Source organism: Heterocephalus glaber, unplaced genomic scaffold, assembly GCF_053883595.1.
Source record: "Heterocephalus glaber isolate CG9 unplaced genomic scaffold, H.glaber_assembly_v1.0 deba00001472, whole genome shotgun sequence".
NCBI classification, from domain to species: domain Eukaryota; kingdom Metazoa; phylum Chordata; class Mammalia; order Rodentia; family Bathyergidae; genus Heterocephalus; species Heterocephalus glaber.
In genome coordinates this window covers 89,769,014-89,792,263 of record NW_028258315.1, presented here as the reverse complement: position 1 = coordinate 89,792,263, position 23,250 = coordinate 89,769,014, and the positions used below count along the sequence as shown (strand labels likewise).

At 43.9% G+C, this 23,250-nt stretch overlaps 2 protein-coding genes across 18 annotated transcripts in view; one reads left to right on the top strand and one right to left on the bottom strand.

The window, feature by feature from the left end:
• Nucleotides 1–23,250, top strand: part of Cacna2d3 (calcium voltage-gated channel auxiliary subunit alpha2delta 3) — a 1,090,211-nt gene that overhangs the window by 947,176 nt on the left and 119,785 nt on the right. The gene's annotated exons all lie outside the window — the stretch shown is intronic.
• Nucleotides 7,443–19,353, bottom strand: Lrtm1 (leucine rich repeat transmembrane protein 1). Its single transcript, XM_004864330.3, has 3 exons — nt 19,088–19,353; nt 15,516–16,112; nt 7,443–9,846 (listed from the first exon to the last, which is right to left on the bottom strand). The coding sequence occupies exons 1-3, from the start codon at nt 19,092–19,094 to the stop codon at nt 9,410–9,412; spliced, it is 1,041 nt and encodes a 346-aa protein (XP_004864387.1). The 5' UTR covers nt 19,095–19,353; the 3' UTR covers nt 7,443–9,409.

Below are 23,250 nucleotides of genomic sequence, written 5' to 3'. Positions count from 1 at the left end.
TACTGAAAAATAGCTCATGTACAAAAATATTCACTCATGGAAAGTGTACAGTTTGTTAGGTTTTAGAAAGAATATTGACAGATTTGTACAACCATCACCACAATCTAATTTTAGAGCTATTTCAGCATCTCCAAAAGAATCCAGTATACCTCCCCTCTCGACTCCCCCAGCCCCAGGACCATTAATCTGCTTCCTCAGTAGCTTCCCCATTTTAGGACATTTCAGATCAATTGAATCATATAATATGTGGCCTTTTGTAACCAGCTTCTTTTGCTTAACATGTTTTCAAACACCATCCATACACAGAATGTATCAATGCTTCATTTTTTCTATTGCCAAATAATATTCCATTGTGTGGATATATATTTTGTTTCTCCATTCATAAGTTGATAGACAGTTGAGTTGTACTAACTTTTTAGCTATTTTTAAAATAATGTTGACAGGAATACTCACATACAAGTTATCGTGTAGACATATGTTTCCATTTCTCTTGGATGGTTACCTAAGAGTGGAATTGTTGTATCACTTGGTAACTCTATGTTTGAAGAACTGCAAAACTGTTTTCCAGTGTGGTTGCACTATTTTTATAATCCTACCAGCATTGTTTGAGGATTCTGATTTTTCTACATCCTTGTCAACACTTATTGTTATCTGTCTTTTAAATTTTAACTATCTTGGTGGTTGTTAAGTGATTTGCATTTTCCTAATGACTAACTATGCTGAGCATCTTTCCGTGTGTTCACTTGCTATTTGTGTATCATCTCTGGAGAAAGGCCTATTATATTCCTTTGTCCATATTTAAATTAGGTTATTTGTCTTAATCTTGAGTTGTAGGAATTCTGACACATTTTATTTATTTTTATTTTTTTATTTTTTGGTACCGGGGATCGAACTCTGGTCCTTGAGCTTGCAAGGCAAGCGATGGAACCACTGAGCTAAATCCCTGGCCCATAGGAATTCTTTATATATTCTGGAAGTAAGTACCTTAAGAGATTTCTGCTGCCTGTTTTTATAAATAAGGTTGCAGTGGAATACAGCTGTGCCCATATTGTCTATGGCTACTTTCCTGCTAAAATGGCAGAGCTGAGTAGTTGAATAGAAACTGCATGGACTATAGCATAAAAATATTTACTGTCTGGCCTTTTATAGAAAAAAGCTTGCTAAATCCTGCTTTAGAGTAAAATACTTTACACAGTCTATTTAAAACAAAAACTGCTGAGTTTTTACTCACCTGTTTCATCGTGTTCTTGTAAAAATGAAGCGGATATTGAGATCAGAGTTTATCTAAGTGGATGCTGAAGACAGAGCCTCATGTATCAGAGATTGTCCATCAGTTGTACCTAATGTTTTTGTGTAGTGGTTTCCCAGAAATCCCACTCAAAGATCTTAAGCTTTCTAAAAATATACGTTCTCATTATCAGTCAAGATAGTGATTTACTTAATCTTTGCTCTAGTTTATAAACCCCTGAACAGTGTAATCAGCATAATGTTTGGTATAGCATTTGAAATGCCCTCACGTGCTTTGGTGGAATACAGTTTATGCGACTTTTTTTTTTTTTTCCAACATGGCTCATGAGAGATTTGGGAATTTATTTAACTGCCTTTATCCAAGCAAATCTCTTAGTGACCTTGTTCTTGTTGGGATTTTGATCTCAGTCAAGATGAGGATATGTGACTCATGCTAAATAAAGGGCCTGCAGAGGATAAAGGAGCAGACACAAATTTCTTCTCCCTGGGAAGGGAGGGGTGGATGTAAGTAGAATCTGTGGCAGGTGTACAAAGTCTTTGATATTCATTCCATGGACTTTGCTGCTGGTGGAATATGCTTTGACTAGTCTTTGGTGGGGAAGGGACAGTACTGATCAAAGGCTTTTTATTCCCACTACCTCCAAAAGTTTGCACTCACTGGGACCTTCTGGGATCTATTCTGGGTGGACAGATCTGAATGACATCAGTTTCTACATTTAAATGTCATTCCCACTTCAAGCCCAAATTATACAATTGTACACTACCTCAGCTCAGGCAGATACAAGTACACATTCATCTTTAAAAATAAAAACAAATTTCAGAATGAAAGTGTAGCCCTTGATCGTTTTATATTCTTTTCCTTCCACCAACTGACAGATTTTAACCCATCCAGTCAGGTCTTTAACCTCATGTCATTTTGTGATCACATTTTTTTGTTTGTGCTGTATATTACTCCTCTATGCTGTATGCTCCTCTGCCATGCTCTCTCCTACTCTGGGAAAACCACTCCAGTGAAGTTTCCTACTCAGGTTGCCAATAATTTCCACATTACTGAATCCAAAACTGAACTTCACATGTTCATTTTTTCTTGCTCTAGCAGCACCACTTGACCATTCGATCGCCTTCTCGGTTCTTTCCCTCCCTGGATGCTCACCCCTCCCAGGTCTCCTCTGCTGATCCCCTTGTCTCCCTGGCGTGCGCCTGTGGAGAGCCCGAGCAGTCTTTACTGTGTCTTACCCACTCTCACGGATTTATCTCTCGTGTATAAGCTGGCTTCTCCAAGTAGACCTGTCTCTCTCTTGGCTCTCCCTTGACTGCTCAGCACTTCCACTCTTTCTCAGACCTGACATGTTCAGCTGGCTCTTGGCTGAAGTTCTGTTGCTATTCAAACACATGACTCCCTCCACCCCTTCATCTTTGCTCTGTAGCTTTGCTCATCTAGGTACATGCAACTCAGTCATTCCCCCTTTCCAGTTATTCAGTCCGAAAACTTTGGAGTCCGAGTCTTCTCTTTCCCATTTTATTGTGGAAAAAACGGAATGTACCAAAAAAGATATAAAAATATAACAAGGCTCCATATATCCTTCACTCAGTGCCAGTAACCGTCAACCCATGGCCATACAACCCCATATTCCACTGTCATCCCTGCGATATTATTTTAAATCACACCTTGGACATTACATCGTCTTGTTGTAGAATATTTTAGTATGCATCTTTAAAGGATAAGAACTTCTTTGTGTTCTAGTATAGCCGTGCTGATATTGCACCAAAAATAATAATTCCTAATTACCGGTCACTATTTAAACTCCGAGGTGTCTCAGATGTGTCATTTCAGTTTTCTTACAGTTTGAATTCGGTTCTTGAAGACATTCTTAACTTCCTTTTTGCTCCTGCCCACAGCAATCTATTGTTCTGTTGGCTCTTTCTGTGAGTTATGTAGAGAGTCTGACCACTTGTCAGTATTTCCATCACTCTCCAGGCCAGTACTCCCTCATCTCTGCCCTGGATTTTTGTAATGGCCTTTTCATTGGTTCCCCTGCCGTCTTCCAAACCTTTGCCCCTTCAGTCTGTTCTTTGTAGGAGCCACAACAATAGTGTTAAAAGATGAGTAATATCATGTCACTCCTCCATTCAGACTTCCTGTTGATTTCCCCTTTTACTCAGGGTTCAAAGCCAAAATTATCATTGTTGCCAATTTATCAATTAATTTGCTGCGGCAGAACGAATTATGCCAATACTAAATGGCTTAAAACCATTACCAGTCACTATCCAATAGCTTTGTGAGCCAGGGATCTGGACACAATGTATCCAGGTACCCTGACTCAGGCTGTCTCACACATGCTGCAGGCAAGGTGTTAGCCCAGGATACACTGAGCCCACAGTGAAAGCAGAGCTGAGAGGTGTCGGCTCCACTGCAGGCTGCAAAATGCCACATTCGCTCTGAGATCATCAGCAGGATCCATATCCTTTGCTGTTTGCACTGAGGGTCTCAGTTTCTCACTGGCTGCTGGCCAGAGAACCCTCTTGGGATCTTATGCCATAGGTTTCTGTGTAGGGCAGCTCACTGTGTACTAGTTCATTTCTCTCAGAATGAGCAAGAGTAAGTGAGCAGGATAGAAGCCTTGGCCTTTTGGGAGATCACTAGGGCAACTGCCCTCTGAGGGGTTGAAGTATTTCTCCTGGGATCCCAGTTTATGGAAAGAGGGTTGATATCAAAGCCTAATCCTCTAAACCTTGAACAACAAGGCTATTTTTCTTTATAAAGTTACCTGCCTCCAGTATTTCAGTATAGTAAGACAAAATGGACTAATACAGTAGGCAAAACCTATTGCACCTAGATAATGTTTATTGTACTGCCCTTCATTCCTTTATTTTTCCCTATTATGTGCTACATTCATCTCTAGTTAATGAAGCCAGAAAGGTCTTAATGAGAGGTGTTGTTGAAGTTAAATGTCCTCATATGTCCTACACAGAGCAGGTGGTAGTTTCCCTGATTTTTCAAAGCCAGTGTCTCAGAAGAAAGAAAAAGAGCGTAGGGAACAGTATTGTCGACCTCTACCCTTTTCTTTGACCCCCTCTTCGTTTGTGTCAAGGTCAGACCTCTGCTTTGATGGTGGAAGTTCTTCTTGAGAGTTGGATATCACTGAGTAGTCTTCCTAATTTCCAGGGCTCTCATAACTTTTTCCTTCATTTTAAAGAGCATTTTAGTGAGAAATCCTACCTACTATATGAGCTAGAATTTTAATGTGGAGTCTAATTGCGCCTTTTTTTTCAATTAATGCAAGATAGCTGGGCTGAGTTTCTTTCCCTCCCATTCTAGGAATGTCTTTTCCAGCTTAGCAGGGTCATGAGTGATGGAAGGACCTCCGCTTTCCCATTTTGCCTTAGTGCCTTCAGCTGCCTTGTTTCTGGTGGGTCAGGAGCACTGGCAGTGACGCGTTAGTTGGCAGTGGGATTCCTTTTCTCTGCCATGTTTTAAAATAAATGTTGAGCAGTGCCAGCAAAGGGCTCTGACTTCTTCAAATCCATCAGATCTTCAAAAGTCCTCAGGGTTTGGCCTTGGGCAGACCTGCATCAAAAGTCCTCTTCCACCATTTACTAGTGGCTTGACCTTGGGCAAACGAGCAGCCTTGTGGTAATGTCCTTTCATCTGTAACATGGCAGTAAAATGCCTACATGCTTTGGTCAATATAAGGTTTATAAAAAAGAATTAGTATGCTTGGAAAATTTCTGGCACAAAGTTGGATGTTCAACAAATGTTGATGGTAGTGCTATAATTGTCATTATCCTAATAATTAGTGTAATTATGTCATAGTCTAGATATTTTGGTTTATCACAGAATGAACAAAGGATGTTGGGGGTAAGACTGGATTATTCATGCTTATCTCATGCATCTGCCACTGCGTTTATCAAGCATGCAATTAATTATGTGTGTGACTTTTGGAAAGTTGCTTTCCTTTTTTATGCTTCCATTTCCTATCTGTAAAATAAGGGCACTGAACTATTTCAGGGGAGCAAATAGGTTTAATCTCTTGCGTCAACTCCAGTTGATCAGTTGTGGGTACCTGGAAAACAGACTTAAAAGGATTCTGAGGCTTCATTTGTGTTCAGCCGATAAGTTTGCTGTGATGTGTTAGCAGTGTCTGCAGTGGATAGGAAGGTTGTGGCAGCTATTCTGAAATTTTCCAGGCCTAGAAAAACTTCTCTTCAAAGCTCTTCCTGGCTTCCAAATTCTTTCATCCTTTTTCTGGGTGTTTTTGATGGGCCTTCATGGCTAGGTGACATCCCACCCATCCAAAAGAATATTTAGCATCATTGGAGTGAAAGTTAGTATGTAGAGTCCAGTGAAAAATCTAAAAAAAGGTGGTAGCTTATGAAATTGCTTCTCTGAATGGGATGAGGGTTTCTTTGACACTTCATTGCAATTTGAGCATTAAAAAATAAAGCATTTTCATCAAAAGGAAAAACAAGATGGTTCCCTGAATTTGTGCATATAAACCCCAGCTCAGAAATGCCAAATAGGTTTGGAGTACCATTTTCTGGTAAGTCTCTGTCAATAGCATTTAGCAATGGATACACTAATGGGTTTTACCAAACTGTAAAGAGTAATTTCCTGACCTGAAATAGAAATTTATAGGTTTCTAACAGCCATTATTATAATTATATGAATATCTGCTGCAGAGAGATTATTTTGGAAATTGATTTAGCCACTTCTTTTAATATTTGAGATCTCAGACAATGGTGTCTTTTTTTCAGCATTACCTGCTTAACTTGAGTAATAAGATTTCATTTTCATGCACTTTCAAGAAGAAACCTATCTGTGAATAACTTTTCACTCTTCCATTTTTATAAGGAAAAATAAGACAATTATTTCACTAACATTTTATAATTCTAAGCCCAAGGATCTTCCTGCAGGGACAGAGATATCTCCTTTAATGGTAAATGTTTGTCAGACATAGGTTTGGTGCTAGATCTTTTTACTCCAAAATCCCTGTAGCAGTGCATATTCCTCCTGGCCCTTCCTCATATAGTTCACTGCAGACAACTATGGCATCTGTTCGTGAATTTGTGATCTCTGGTGAAGAAAAATCAACTGTCTGTAGTCATTCACTTCTACTAAATATGATGCAAAATGATATTTTAGAGGATTTTCTCGGAAATAATAAACAGTAACTGTTATTTTTGTCTTTAGTGTACCTTTGGCATGGTTCTAGGATGGAAGGATATTTTTATAAGGGAATCTATGAATATGACAGTGGCAATAAACAGCTGAAAATAATCTATGAGGCGTTTGCAAATTACCCCTCATGAGCTGTCGTGGCTGTGAGAGATAATTTGTGGTTCTTGTAGAATACACTCCAAATTGGGTCTTTCATCTGCAGGGTTTTTCTACAGTTAAAACATTTCATTTCTCATATTAACAAATGATAACTCTACATTTGTTAATCTAAACAATTTGATTTATATTTTTCTGTGCTGAGAAGCTGTTGACATTTCAGAGTACATAATTATTTTCATTGCCAACTGCTGTTTGTGGTGACTGTAGGCAACAGATAGAAATCTGATGTACAAATGCATCGTTGTAATCATTTTCCTTAAAAACTATCCATAAAGCTGGAAGTCTGTTTGCCTGGGTTATCATCTGCCCTGAGGAATCTAATAGGATATGGGTGTTGACAAGTGAGGATTCTAGCTATGTTCAGGGGTTTCTGTGGGATACTGGGAATTTTTTCATGTAATCTCTGTGGGCAGGGGACAGGGGTGACCTGCAGTGTCACCAAATCTTTGGCAGAGTACAGTGTGCTCACAGTGTTAAGTTGCTGCAGTTGGAGGAAGCATACCTTCTTTGCTTCAGTAGCTCCCAGCTATGTGACGTCTGTTGAATTAGTTTGAGGAGTGGGCATCAGGATCACACAGAGTGCTCATGCAAGTGCCTTGCAGCATGCCTGCTGTGGAGCATGAGCACTGAGAGCATTTGGTCAAATCAAGATGAAGAATAAAAAGATATTCTAAAGTTCCTTTCTCATATTGAGGTTTTCTCCAAGGATTCCTAGTCCCGGACAATGGAAAGAGAGGATTTGTCTGCTATGTCCTTAGAACGGGATTCTGAGCCTTGCCAATTCAAGTGGCCCATGTGGCAGAATGGAGAGGGGCCACCCATGCAATAGCAGGCCTTCCCTGAGGTCCTTTAAAAATCTATTCCTTAATGTATTCAGGTTTGTTGTAATATTCAGAAAAAACCATACAAGTTTGCACTTTTCCCCAAGAAAAATCATTCAGCAAAATTGCTGCTCCCAGAAGATAGCCCATGTCCAGGGCTCACTGTGGGCAGGTTCAGACTGCCTCTGTGATAGTTAGAGATGCACTGGTGTGAGTCCTGCGCAGTAGGGGGTGGGAGTTCATCCATTTCCCTGTGGCTTGATTACACTATTGGCCAAGGCTAGGGCTACATCTGTCTATACCATACACATGCAAACCTTCCATTCACATTCCGGCTAGGATAGGGAATGCACTACTGATTTAGGATCCAAACCAATTTTTACATGGCCTCGAGGAGTGAATGTAGAGCCAGTATCCTGAATGGCAAGTGTGCTTTATCCTTTGAACCAATTCCAATTGATTAGTTCTGGTTGCCTACAGTGGTGTCTTAAGAAACCATCTGTGGTGCATTGGGGCCCAGCTGGGAGGAGAGCTGGGATTGATTAGTGATGTCTGTCGTAGCTCTGGCAGGACAGCTCTCCCTATACTTGCCATTTTATACTTTTAACATGTCCTTAATGCCTCCGTCCTCTCTTCCTGTGTAAAATAATTTGAATCCTAAGAAATAACTGTAAATATGAGCCGAGAGAGAACAGGTAAATTCCACTTTAAGAAAACCTAGCATGAGAAAATGCAAATTTACAAGACGTGTAAATCTGGAGCCAATTATTTCCATTACAGAAAGATTCCATGAAAGGTTCCTTTAAATAGCGAGCTCCCCTACTGCATTAAAATGATGATTCAATTTACAAAAATTCACTTTGCATGCAACTCTTCAGGGCCACGTTTGTGGACTAAGCAATCCACACCTGATTTTTTAAACCCGTGGCCTAAATAACATTCAGGAAGCCTGCCACCACATATCTCAAGTCTCTTGGTAATTCTCACTCTCCTCAGACTTCCTTCTCACTTCCTATCCCTGAGTGTTGAGTAGACAATCTGGGTGGTGATCAGCAGTTGCTGGCTCCTGCCCTAGCAGGGCTGCATTTCATTAGCGGGCAAACTGATTGCTCCAAGCTTGTTTATGTGTGGGTGTGGTTGTACAAGGTTGTGCGTGCTGTGCACTGTATAAGTAGATGCAGATACACAAAAGCCATTACCTCGCTTTCAGCCTAACCTAAATTCACTCCTGCTGTGAGTGTTATAGTGGAAGGTTCCAATCTCTTGGTGGATATGGCTTTTGGTAATATCTGCCTCGAATTCTGGCTCCTCATCCTCTTTGTGTTTGCTTAAAATTTCTTTACCTTTCCATCAGAAAGCTTCCCCAGACTCCGGGCCTGAGTTGCATTATCCAGACATGGAACCCTGCTCTTCCTCTGTGGCCTAGAAAGCCCCAAATGGTTTTCTGATTTAGAAAATTAAATATAATCTGACTCTTGTGGCAAGCTACAAAATTTCCCACTAACAGATGCTCCCATTAAATATATAACATACACAACATCTAAAAGTATCAACGATCTAGCATGAACTTGAATTATAGAGGCATTCAGTGTCCCTCGGGGGAGATCACCAGCCTCTTCTAGGCACTCAAACTTGGGCAGTTTTCCAGGGGCTCCTAAAGCTCCCAGGAATGCGGATTGGCTTGCCTGTTGGAATTCTTCTTCCTCTGCAAAGCAACTTAATCCCAGGAAGGATACCTGCAGGAGATGGTATCTTCCCTTTCTCTGTGTACGGCATCTCCCACATGGAATCATAGTCATAACTTCTTGGGCCAGGGTACAAGTATCATCTCTATTTAATCTGTGGTATTTAAAAAATTTCTACATATGTCTCTTCCCAGGAACATCTTTTTAAAGACACTTTTTTTTTAACCTTTTGAAAAAAGCAAAAGGAGACAATAACAAGTAATACTCAGACCTCTCTCTCAACCTGTGATGCTCAGTCCTCTCTGAGATGAACGCTCTCAGGCTGGCAAGCTGTCAAACGGCTCTTTTCCTTCTGCCTTCCCAGACTCACTGGTTTGAGCTGAGGGTCGTCCATGGCCCTGTGCTGTGATGGCTGCATAGGTGCAGCCGTAGATGGCAGCCACCAGCATCATGAGACACACAATCCCACACACCACCCCGGTGATGACCACAGTGGCCATGGCGTGGCGCAGGTTGGCAGGCCTTGGTTTGGGTTTGACCTCACACCCGGAGACTTGCTGCTGGCCCAAGCTGTGATCCTCAGGAAGCTTGGGGACCTTCCCATGTTCAGATTCGTGCTGCCCAGCCTGGGAAGACACCAACTCTGGAGGAGGAGGAGGAGGGCAGGGCTGGTACAGCTCATGGGGGATTTTAAGGAGATCCTTTCCCTTCCACGTGTCAGGTGACTCACAGATGACGCCGTCTGTTCTTCCCCCTTTAAAAAATAGAAGCGAAGGATGATAACAGAGCCCTCATACAGCTGAGTCTCAGAATCCTCAGGCTGCAAAAGCGTAGGCAGATGGTATTTATAAGGTACCTTTGTTTCCTTTTCCAGGAGTCAAAGAATTTAACAACCATATTTTATGATTTCAGGATTTCTAAATTGGCTAAATGCTAAAAATGCCACCAAAATAAATTGGCAATTACTTATGACCAAGAATTCATTGGAAGCCAAGTTACCTTTACAGTATACAGATGCTACGGGAAAACAATGCAAAAGCTGACAAGGAGCGCTGGGGGCCAACATGGAGGGGATTGTTGTAGCCCCTTGTATTCCTGCTGCCCACTCAGCTAATGAGCCCCGCCAGATAAGAAATCTTTTGTGCCAGATTTCCCCTGGAAATCTAACAAAAGTGGAAAACAGATGTCCATTCTTGTGGACATTTGTTATGGGTTGATTACAAAGACCCTATGTGTCTACTGTCACTTTTCAGTGATGCCAAGTGGAGAGGTGGAATGGGCTTTTGAGTGTTGTGTGTATCTAAGGACTTGACCTATTCGTCTAGTTGATGGGATTAAGTGTAATTAATGCGTCTCCTCAGCCCTCAAAACATTTGCTACCTTGAATACCAAACTTTCTACTGAGTTATTAAGTGCAGTTGCCATTCCTTGTAAAGTGATTGATTTCCTTGGGTATATAGACTTCTGGGGTTTGAGGGGACTGGATAGTCAGTAATTCTTCCTTAGAACTCTAGACTCACTTCATGGTAGCCTAGTTTGGTCACTGATACATTATTTGACTTTGGGACATCACTGACTAAACATTCTGCCATAAAACCATTTTATTTGTATCCAACTTGATAATATACAATCACTGTTTGAGAAACCCTCATATTTCATATTTTGCTCCGAGGGGTGATTCTTGTGCAAGTCTCACAGGTCATGAGTGGACAAATCAATATGCAAACCTAGTCTTCCCTGTCCATCCCAGGTTTTCTTATTGCAGTCAGTGCCTCTGTACTTCCTCCTCTCTGGAGTACCAGCCAGGGCAATGAGTGGAATAGCCCTCTTAAAGCCCTTTGACTGGGCGGGACTCCCCCCAAGACCTGTGACTTGCTTCTCCTAGATTGTCCTAAAAATTCCCTCCCAAAGAGCTGGGAAGACTGACACCCACACGAACAAAGTGACACTGGAGATTTGTGTGTGTGTGCTGAGTACCCAGGTCCATTTTAGTTTTTATTTGGAGACAGGGTCTCACTAAGTTGCTAAGATCCCAAGGCTGAGCTTGAATTTGTGATCCTTTTGCCTCAGGCTCCCAGATTGCTAGGATCACTACTACACACAGTAGGCAAATTACACAAAGAAACCAGAAAGAAGGCACTGCGGTCATCACTTTGATGTGATTAGCACCTGCCATTTTATAGCACTTCAGAGTGGGAAGGCTTTCACATCCATTTCATCTAGGCCTCTTGAGACAAGTCCTGAGTGTCCTTGTGAGGCCAGATGTTATCACCTGGCCCAGCCGTACCAGGGCTGGTGACAGGGGCAACATTCAGCCATGCCCTTTTTGCTGGCACTGTTTAAAGCGGAATCACTCACCACCAGAGGTGATTGGGCCTCTCCTGGCTTCTTCAGCAACCCTTGAGGCAAGAATCTTAACTGTAAAGCAGTAAGAGTAAAAGAGAAATTTCCTTCTGTTTTTCATGAGGCCGGAGATACAAAGGAGCTATTCCAAGTGAGTCCAAGATGCCATCCAGATGCATGGAAGATGCATGGAAGTTGGGGGTTTTGCCTCATGGACAGTTGCATTCTTCTGCATCTGGCCATCTGAGCCTCTCCTGGGAAGCCCATTGCAGCAGAAAGCCAGAGAGACAGAAATGAAGCTGTGAGTACTAGTGAGGATATCTAATCTGGCCACACAGCACTGAGATTTCTGCTAGGGGAAGGAGAATTGCCGGGGCCTGGCAATTCCATCAGTTTATACCTAAACTGAGTGGTTTACTCAATTACTCTGGGCTGTAATGGATTTCACCAGTTCCATGCTTCCGGCTGGCTCTTCAGTATTAGAATGAAATCTGAGCCTTGGGGCCCAGGGCTAAGGAAATACACTGACTGGGTGCTGGGGTGTGTCAGGGGGCAGGGGCTGTGCCTCCCGGAGCTCCATGGCTTCCTACACAGCTGTGTCCTCAGCCAGGCACTGCCTCGCTCCCGCTCCCCTCCACCGCTGTCTCAGGGGCGATGTCCCGAGAAGCAGAAACCTGCTGATTACAGCATGAGGGTCCCACCGTCTTCTCCATTTATATACGCTGATGATGTGAGAAGCTACAGCTTGCCAAGCCTCTCTGTGACCCACCTGACCATTAAGCTCTTTTCACGTCTGTCTTAGAAGAAGCCGGATTCAGATCTTGAGCCTGCATATGACTTGGCTGAGCAACCCTGAAATAAGTTCCCTAACCACACTGTGCCTTTGCTTGCACTTCCGGAAAGACTGAGGGGGGAATCATAATGAAACTCTCTTCCTAGGATCGCTCAGGGGACTCGCCTGGATGGAGTATGTCAAGTAGTGAGCGCAACACCCAGCCCAGGGTAAATGTTTAATAAAGCCAGCCGTGACGATTTGCCTCCTCGTGAGGAAAGGGGAATAGTCATTACAGAATCTGTGTGCCTGTTTGTGCAGAGGAGATGCTATTGTATATTTAGCAAAGCACATCTTTTTGCCCTTAGCTCTACAGGAAAACTGAATTTTCCCACTCTTTTTGGTCAGTTTGACTGGGTTTTCCCAATGAAATCAATAAATGCCACTCCAAGAGCACTGACATCCCCAGCCCCGTCCTCCATGTGCTTTATTCCCTTTTGATGATGACCTTAGGGGCATGTGGAGAAGCTGGTGGCATCGTATACTGGAGGGAGCTTGAGTCCCTGAATGACTCCTTGGAATGCAGATCCTGCCCCAAAGCCATTGGTTCTGACATGAGTAAACAATGAACTTTTAATGCATGTATGACTCATGTCTTGGGTATCATATCACTTAGCCTGTCCTAATACAGCACCTGTATTGTTTGCATTTGATTATGAGGTATTTATTAGCATCTATTTCCTTATTTAACCTTCAGCCACTATGTTCATAATCGATCTCCCATTTTTAGCATCTATGGGGGGGGGTTCCCTAGCTGTTTAGGGGCATCCAGGTCCTGTTAGTCCAAATTAATTTTACTTTCCTCTGAAGAATGGCTGATATCTGTGCTCCTGCACTGTGCCACAAAGGGAGGTGGAACTGCACTACCAAGTCTGAGGACCAGAAAGAGCCTTCATACTCACACTTGAAATCTGGTGATACTACTTGGTGCTACTGAAAGATATTAATTTACCCAGAGGCCACCGGCAAGTATTTTGGCTGAGCAGGAACCCTTCATCCCATCCCACATGGCTTCTAATGTCTTGGTCGGGGCAATAGTTTTTTCAAGAAATGTTCTTTTTTGGTGAGGACTATCTATTATTGTCTAGCTTATGTGTACAGTTTAATCCAGAATGCAAGCGTGCAGGCTGCTTCCCCTCCAGGTACATTTGGTTTTGTTGGCAGCTACCTATCAGAAGGATCCCACGGTCTATTTCTGCTGCTGTCATCCTTCAACTTGGCCTTGTGAACTTGAACATTGGCTGGTTAGTGCTATGTTATTTGCCGCTACATTGTTGAGAAGCTCCATGATTCTATGTTGTGGATTTGAACTCATTCTGTACTCTAACCTCCCTCCCTCTGAGAACTGCTGCCGCTATTCACATACCATCGATTCTCTACCTCATGTCTGTAGCTGCCACATCTTTCTGAGCCACAGGATCAAATGTATGACCACCCCCTCAGCAGCTCCCCTTGTATATATACCTGGCATCTCCTGTGGGCCCGAAGTGAGCTCTGACCGAGGGCCTCCCCTGCTCCCACTTCCCAGGCTGCCCATTATCAGCTAATCGTATCACCATGTACAGGATTCCCCTGCGGGCCAAAACCCATCCCATAATCCCACTGTTTTCTTCACCTCCCACTCCAGCCCTTGAGCGATTTCTGTCAGTTCCGGATTCCGAATGTCTCCTGACACTGCTCACCTCTCACCACCCTGGTTTGGACCTCATCACCTCTTCCCTGAACAACTGAAATCATCTCCATGTCAGTGTTGTTGTTGCTTTTTTTAAATTTCTGTAGCCTTTGGTCTACTCTTCCAAGAGTTGTCAGAGTGGCCTTTCAAACTATCATCAGATCATATTGTTCCCCTGACTGAAGCTCCACCAGACTTTCCATCTCACTTAGAATAAAATCCAGACATCATAGCCTGCGCTGTGCTTTCTTACCTCAGTGGGCCCCATGGGAACTTGACCTGCCTTATCTGTGCCCGCTTTGCTGCCTTCTGCTGTTCTAACACTCTCTCGAGCCTCACTGGGCCAAGCCACCTACTTCATCAGTCCCTTAGCACGTGCTCTCCTCCCCCGGCCCATCCAGTCTTGGCTCATTCCTCTTGTATTGATTCTACTCATGTCCATGTCAGCTCCTGGGCAAAGCTTTCCCTGTCCATTGTATTCACCCTCTGTCTACATCTCTCCCTCCCACCCTTCTGCATACTTCCCTGCCTTATTGTCTTCTCAGTACTGCTGTCTGAACTTGGAGCTTTACTTATGATCTTAGGAAACATCTGTTTCTACCACTCCAGTGTAACCTTCATGATGGTAAGGATTTTCTTGCTCACTGCTCTTTTCTCAATGCCTTGAATCGTACCTGGCATATAAAAGGCACTTGAGTTTATGAATGAATGAATGATGCCCAGAGAAACATTGTGGGGTATGGAAAAGAATATAGGGCCAACACCCCAAATCCATGTTTATTGTCATCTGTGCTTTCGCCTTGGGCAAGTTAATGAACTCCTCTGGGCCTCTGTTTCCTATTGATAACAGAGGTTGCAAAACTCTTCTTATTAAGGGCCAGCTCATAAGCACTGTACACTTTACCATACAGCTTCTGTCATAATTATGCAACCTCATCCTACAGTGCAAAGCAGCCACTCAGCGGGATTCACCTCTCAGGCTGCAGTTTTTCTCACCTCTCGATGATGTCCACAGCTCCGCCTCTTTAATATTCTGGACTCTCATACTTTAAGCATCTAGTTAAAGAAAGAGTGAGTAACTTCACAGAGAAGCCCTAGTGTTCCCAATTTCAATAACAATACTATTCACTAAAAAGAAGGAAGTGTCTTTGAGAAGATTAAAGCCGTCACATGGGTAGAAGCAGACAAAGGGTAAAATGTCCCATAGAGTGACAGCCCTGCCCCCAGCTGCATCACACTTGAAAAGTAGAGGTTAGTGTCCTTTAGGGTTGAGCAATTACTTCGGTGGCAATTGAAGTTCCTCTTTCTTACGAGTATACTTCTCAGGTAAGTCAGTTCAGGTTGTATTAATCAGACAAGTAAAAAGCTCCTGCCTGAATCATATTTGTAAATGAGTATAAATACCCTGTAATGACTCACTTGCCTCTTTTGCCATATCTTGAAGTGACATGGATGTGAAAAAACTTAAAGCTACCGCTTGCACTTCCCTCAGTGTTTCTGCTGATGCAGAGAACAGATGAGGTTCGTCCTAGTCTGGTGACACACAGATGGGGCTTTCCCAATAGACATTACTGACCTTCATAGATAAATGTCTCTAGCCAGAGTTTAAGGCCAAGCAGGTGGCGATTGCATTTCCAGAGGTTGTTCTGGAGCAGTAACAGCCTCACCCTGGGCATGGATTCTAGGAGCTCACGACTGAGGTGCTGAAGCTGGTTTTGTTGCACTGCAAATACAGTTAGATTCTCCCAAGGTTCACCCAGGGACTTGGGAAGGTGGCTTATGTTGTTGGACGACAAATCAAGCTCCCGCAACTGTGGGAGAGAATGGAAAAGTCTGCTTTCTAGGGAAAGCAGGGAATTGTGGGTTAGATTTAAAACCTGCAAGTGCTGAAGTCCATGGAAGGCTTCAGGGGCCAGTTCTGAAAGGGAATTGTTGGACAGATTTAAGGTCTTGAGCCGTGGTACTGTCCTAAATGCAAGAGCAGGAAGCTGGCGTATCTGGTTATCTTGCAAGAGCAGTGTTAGCGTCTCAGGAGGCAGATCAGGAGGGATTTCAGCCAGACCTTGGTGGCTGCAGTCTACAGAATTTGAAGATGAGTGACAGAAGCACTTCTCTGGGCACCCACATGTCCCCTGGAGCAGGAAGATCACGCTTAAAAGCAGCAGCAGCTCACCTAGAACAAACAGAAAGATCAAGGAATAGGGACCAGTGTTTAAGGAGGAGGATACGCATTCTTCTCCTTTGAATTCACAGGTAATATGATTCTGAGCCAGGTAACCTTTTCCGTCCTGAAATAAAGATTGTATCACTCACCTTCAGCAGAGGCAGGATGGACCAAGTACATCTGTTATGGCTTGTGTCTAGATGATCCCCCAAAGCCTCATGTGGTCGTAGGTGGGGCTTTTTCTGGAATTGACTCATGGTGCACTGCTAGGCTCAAGGGCACTAGGATTCAGGGTGTGAGTCCTGCCCGCCCTAAGTAGTCGGCATAAGATATAACGGACAGAAAGATCTGTGGTTGTCCTTTATTGCTTTCGCTGTCTTCTGCCACCATTAATGGTTGCCCCTCTGCCATGCCACCCTGCCTTGGAGCAGCCAATTATGGACTGAAACCTCTACGAACTGTGAGCTAAATAAACATTTCCTCCTTTAACTTTGAGTATTGGGTATTTTGTCTCAGCAGCGAGAAAAGTAACTAAGACAGAGAAGGTACTTCCTCAGGGCCTCGCTAATCAAAGAGCAGACTTAAGGATTTTTAAACAGACCTTTCAAAAAAATCTCTCAGGAACACCTGCCCTTGGTAGGGCACAGCTTAAATATGTGGGGGCAGGCATGGAGAAGAGTGACAGAGGATTGGATTGCAGATGTTCGCATTTCTGTGCAGAGTGCTCAGAGGAGCACTGTGCGCTGGAATGTTTTGTGATGCTAGGAATGTTCTACATCTGCTGTCCAGTATAGGAGTCAATAGCCACATGTGGATACTGAGCCCCTGAAATGTGACCACTGCAACCAAGAAACTGAGTGTTTGCTTGTATTTAATTTCAATTGAAATTACCACACGTGGTTAGTGGCTACTGTATTGGCTAGGACAGGTCTAAAGCATTCCGACAAGTTGATGTTCCTCTTTGCAGGTGTAATCCCATGAAGAATGATTGCCTCTGCTCCTTTTTTATTCAGGATACTTTTACAGAACAGAAAAGCATTAAGTATAATATAATAAATATCCAGTCTGGGTGTGGTAGTGCACACCCATAAGCCCAGAACTCTGGGAGGTTGAGGGGGGAGGATCGCAAGTTTATGTCCAACCTGGGTAACTTAGTGAGACCCTGTCTCAGAATGTTAAAAAAGGTTGCAGATGTAGCCCAGGATGAAGGCCCTAGGTTTGAGCCCCAGTATGGGAAAAAAAGTCCACGTTCCTATAACAATCGTGCCAGTCATCCACAGTTCTCATACATTCTTCATCTTCTTTTGTTTTTAGTAAAAAGAAGTAATGTATTAGTGATGCAGAAAAGTTCGCTTTGATTAGGCCAAAGTGACCTCTTTTCTAAGAGTCCTCCCCGGCCCCATCATGACTGCTGTAGCCCTCTGGGCATGTTAAAAACCGGAGCTGTAAAGCAGAATCCTGAGTGGCCATTTAGCGTTTTGAACCACGCATTGCTCTCATCAATGTGATTCTGTCATTTACATTATCTTAAAGATGAGGAGACTGAGGAGATTTTGCAGAAGCAAAATCACCTGCCCAAACTCACACGCATCGTAAGTGGTAGATATGTGTTCGATCCCAGTCTGCTCCCAGAGTCTGCGAGAGTCATCTGGTGTGTTCCACTGTCTGATACACACACACACACACACACACACACACACTCACACACACATTTATAGAATGGTTTGCGAAAATTTACATGACTATAATCATCAGCATGTCTCATCCTGTAGTCTGTTTTATTCACTCGAAACTGATCTGTTGACATGGATGCAGAGGAAACTAACTTCTCCCTTTTAACTGCTGTAGAGTATTCTGTGGTGAGACCATGTCAAAGTTAATATTTATTCACTGCCTTACTGAGGGACATTTGAGCTGCTGTGTTCTTTGTTTTCCCTTCATTACAAGCAGTGCTGCGAACAGCACTCTGCTCCAGAGCTCCCTGGTCGTGAGAATGTGAGAGTCCTGGAATCAAAAGGAGCCTCCTTAAAGGGCTCAGAGAGGGGATGGTTGTCCAAAGTTGTACATCGCTCCCTTCTCTTATTTTGAGAATTGAATTTCAAAATATGGCAAACATCTGTCAAGGGCATTTTGTTAAATTGATAATGGGATTCAGAAGGGTACACAATGATATTCAAAACTCAAAATAATTATCTACTCCCAAGATGCTGCTAAGAAAGGTTGCTCGTTTGGTTTGGAACTTACCATGGGAAATACACAGTGTGGCTGTAAGTACCCGTTGAGCCTGTTTCCTTTGTTCCTGAATTTTCTACTTGGGGCTCCGGTGGGTGTCATAGGGCCAGAGGACAGGTGTGGGGGAATTTTCTGAAGGAGGTGCTACTTGGATTAATTTTGTTCAAGAGACACCAGATATCAGAGTTCCCTTTCCCTTTCCAAAATATAAAAGAGTAAAACCCTTGTTTCCCTTTCTATAATTCTGTGGATAATCTAAACGATTCATTTCAAAGCCAAAGCATCTTCTCATTAGAAATGAACTGACATCCCTCACCTTAGCTGTGAGGTTGGGGCATTAATTAGCTGCAGGAAATCAGAACATGTTTTCCACAGAATCTACTCATCTAGTAATGAAAGGCTTATCTTTCTAAGACTGGGGCCAGTTTGTTCATTCTTTCTTTGGTTCTACCCCTATTGCAAAGGGAATGGCACATGAACTCCGACTCCCAGCACCATGTTCCTGTGAAATGGCCCGTGACCTGCCAATTGCGTATCTCCGTCATGGCTGCATACTCTTGTCTCCAGCCCCTTCCTCTGCACCCAATGTGGTGAAAACATAAATCTTCCCAAAGATATTTTTCACATCAGCCTGAATTTTAAAGAAAGATGTCTTGAAAGTAGATCTCCCACTGACACGTTTCTGAGGCGATTCCCTTCCCTCTCCCAGCCAGAGAACTTCTCTAAAGGCTGACAGAATTGATCGCACTTACCTTCCATGGCAGAGTCTCCCTGGGCTGCACACGGATCCCACCCTTATTAATTCACAGATCAGCAGATCAGCAAACCAAGAGCATGGGGAGCTAGGATCCCCGCTTTTCATTCACTTATTTAAGCAGCCTGTCCCCTTGCCTCCATCTGGCCGGGATGGCTTTCCAGAAGAGATCATCTGATTGTGTTCCTTCTCTTTCTTAAAGTGTCGGGCCCCTCCCCTAGATCATCCCTGCCTTTCCCATGCGGATGGCGAGCCACATAAAGAATGTTTGTCAGACCTCGGCGAACAGCTGTAGCATTCAAACATGACCCCAGTGGCTCGGGCTTTTTGATTATTTAATCTGCTTGAAGTCCAGGGCACCGAAATAAAACAGCCTTCTTAATCCGGTTGTGGCTTCTGAATTCTGTTGACTTATTAACCGTGCTGTGTCAACCTCATCAGGTTAGGGGACGCCCGGCACAGATTCTTGATCTGGGGGGCTAGCGACAGAGCCAGCAGAGTGTGTAATATGAGGACAAATTGGCCCGCTGGAGGCTGACATGGTTTCCACAGTGCACTTCTTTGGTCATCGAAGGCTTATTCAGCCAACATCCGTGGGGATTAGCTGTGTTGACAGGGTCTTGATGCTCTGAAATTCATAGCCATGGTTTCCTTAGTGGACATCACAACCCCTTCTCCCCAGTGCCCCAAATACTTCTCAGCTGCCTGCTCGCTCCCTGCCCCTCCTCCCAATTGAATTGACCTTTTGGTTAGCGTGACTTTGGAAATACTTCTCCATCTCTCATCGTCTCCCCGACACTGAAGCTCTGGCTCTTTCCTCATTTTTCACGTGGAAAATAATAAAGCTGCCCCCTGTGAGCATCAGGCATCTGTGAACTGTGACTGTTCTCTAATCGAAGCTGCTGGGAACTTTCCCACCAGGGATGGGAGCCAGGGCTTTGAATGTGCAAATCCCCTGCCATACGCTGAGGAGGGGTTTCGGGGCCTGAAGCTGCGCTTCTACAGTACCCCACATGCCCTAGGGACTGCATGAAAGGCAAAAGCCGCACTTCCACTGAGAGCCTGAAGGGAACCCCCAGCCCCAGGCAGTGTCACTGAGCAGGCGAGTCTGGGCTTTGCAATAAGCTGCCTCTGGACTTGACTTGTCCACTGGGAACCTCATCTCTAACCTGGGGGTAACAGTACTCCTTATGTCACAAGACTGTGCCCAGGATTAAATAAAACAATACTTGTAGTAGCCTAGAGTGATTTTGTTTGATTTTTCCCCAGCACTGGGGACTGAACCCAGGGCCTTGTGCTGCAAGGCAAGTATTCTACCCCCAGTACTCAGGCTCTGAGTCTCCCAATGCATGCTCAGACTAGCCACGAGAGTACCTTCCGGGACTTCTACTCTGTGCGCGTTGGAAGGGTGCGGTGACTTGAGATGTGGGCATCGGGAGCCCTCTTGTGAAAAGGAAGGACCAGGTGTTGACTATTCTCAACAGCATGTGCTTCGGGACCCCTTTCTCCTTTTGCCAAGCCCCTCCCCGCCACACAGAACCCAGTATTTGTCCTGCTTCCTCCTGAAAGCCTGCTGACCCAGCCTGCCATCTGTTGGCCCTCTCTCCCCAGCACTTTTTGAGTATCACAGATAGGGTAGGGAAAAGTCAGAGGCAGGTAACAAAGTAGGTCAGGTGTTGAAAAGCCACTTAAACTTTACTAAAGATAATTCCTTCTTTCCGTCCTCTCTCCTTGCCTTTCTTCCTATGTAGCTGTTTTCAGGTGCACACAATTTCATAATAACATTTCTTTATCGTACATGACATTCAGTGGCCCACCTGAAACATAGTTGCAGACTTTCTTCATTTAACAAAGGAGTTCATTCCTTTCCTGGGACTGAGTCATTAGATGAATTCATCATGAAATGAGGAATTGTATACAGAATGTGCATTACAATATTTAGAACAAAGAAATGGTCAAAGGAAACTCCAACTTGATGACTGCTTTTATTTGCATAACTCTTTCTTACATGCAGTAACAGAACAAAACTATAGTACTGTACTGGACAGTGCAGTCAGCAGAAATCACAGTTCTAGACTGTAGAGGAAGCTACTATAAATCTGCACTGCCCCTCACATTTCTGCATTGCCAAGTCTGAATGCGGGTTGCAAACCCAAGTGGCAGGTCCTAAGTCTGAACGGTTGTTAACCAGGGAGGTTGTTAAACATTGCATACCTTTTATTCATCCTAACACAGCAAACGCCGGTGAACTTAATGGTTCCTCTGCACTAGGATGTTACCTATATACATATATGCATCTCTTTCCCAGGAGTCAGAAAACATTGCGTGTGTGTGTGTGCGTGTGTGTGTGAGAGAGAGAGAAAGAGAGAGAAAGGCCAAGCAGCTCTGCTGTTGTAGTGTTAAACAAAGATAATGTGTGAATGTGTGTGCTTGTGTTCAAATACAGCTCATTTACAAAGAAGCTAGAGGGCTGCACTGGCCATGGGCTGTGGCTTAAGAAGCCTGCTCTGTCCCAGCCTCTAGCCACTCCTTCAGCACCGCCCTACGCCGCCTCTCACCCACCTCCACCCAGCTCCTACTCCCCAGCCAGACCTAGCACGATCCTGTTTCCTTGCCTCTAAAGTGAGAGGGTTGCATAGCATGATCTTTAGGGCCCACTTATATCTAAAACCTGTCCGTCTGGCTGGAAAGCATGAGTAGGTTTGAAAGGCACCATACTCACCAACCTGGGGACAGAATTTGAGTGAATGTCTCTTCGGGTTCTAGTGTAGCATTGTAACTGTGTCTTTCAGGACCCAGTGAGGGTACAAGTCTCTTGGACTCAGAGGCCTGAAAAAATATAAATCCATTGACAACATGATTGGGCGTAGGAGTCCAGGACACCTGCAGGGAACTGCAGGGATCAAAAACACTGTCTTTTGTGGATGGGATGTGTGGCTGAATGAGGAAGTGCACTTTTGTGCTGCATTTGTCCTCATGCCAGGTGGTCTTGGGCAAATCACAGGCTCTCCTAGTTCAGCTGCCCGTCTGTAGAATATAGTAATACCTACTTCCTAGAGGACCGTGAGCATAACGCGCTATTTGTTAAGTGCATAGCACAGGTCTGGTAGATCAAAAATGGTATCTCCTCTCAGCAGTGTGTTTTCCTAGACCTCAAAGAATCTGAACTGATACAAATACCCTGGGAACACCCACAGTGGATGGGTTCCTGGGAGCAGCTGCTTGCTGGCCCAAAGGGCTCTTTGGTTCTCTTTGTCCCTGCTGATTCTAACAGGCAGTTAAAAGATGGGCAGCACACACATGGACTAGAAGGCTCCAGGACACGGAAGGACTTTGGATGGATGCGGAGGCTGAGTGATCTGTTCCATCTGACCTCAGCCAAGAGAACAAAGAGAGCCCGCTTGACCTGCATGCTAATGCCTGCAGCTCTGTCCTTCCTTCCCTCCACGAGCCAGATCCAAGAGTTGGCATGAAAACTGTGTGTGCAAAGAGTAATGGAAGAGAAATTCTGAGTGTCAGCTCAGGCCAGCCCTACTCCCTAAAGGGGAGGCCTACGTGTGTCAGGCTCATGGCACCAAGATTTAGTAGGACGCTGGTTTCTCATGTGGGAACGAACTTGAGATGATTCACCCCCACCCCGAGTATTATTACGCTATCATCACAGGGAGGTTTTGAGGATTTCCTACTTCCAAGCTACACTCTTTTGAACATTTTAAGTCAGACTATTTCCTAATATAAATCAATCTAGTTAAAATTTCACTTTCTTTAAAAAAAAATCAGCCACCATTAACCCTTATAGTAGGTGATGTCTTGAAGTCTAGCCCTTTCTTCCAGGCACTATTACACATCTGCTTGAAAAACAATAGGTTAGTACTAAATATAACCATGGGGGAGGAGATTCATAATAAATTGTTAGGTAAAATCAAGTGATTTCAGCTCAAAGCGTACTGTATAGTCGTATGTATGGTGCAAAAACTCATTACAGTTGGAGAAATTAGCCTTCCAGTGTGTGTTGTTAGTTTTTCTGAAGATGGACTAGGTGGGAAGGGCAGTCAGCAAACTGATTATTTGGCAAGAGTGGGAGGGAGAAAGGAAAATTAACCTTTTCTGTTTATACCTCTGCATGTCTTTAACTTACTGCCACAAACATGCGTTATGTCT

What these genes read in the sequence shown, in the direction of transcription:
- Lrtm1 (XM_004864330.3), bottom strand. An exon ending in AGAGACATTTATCTATGAAG is followed by an intron (nt 9,847 to 15,515) that starts GTCAGTAATGTC and finishes TATTTTTTAAAG; the next exon opens with GGGGAAGAACAGACGGCGTC.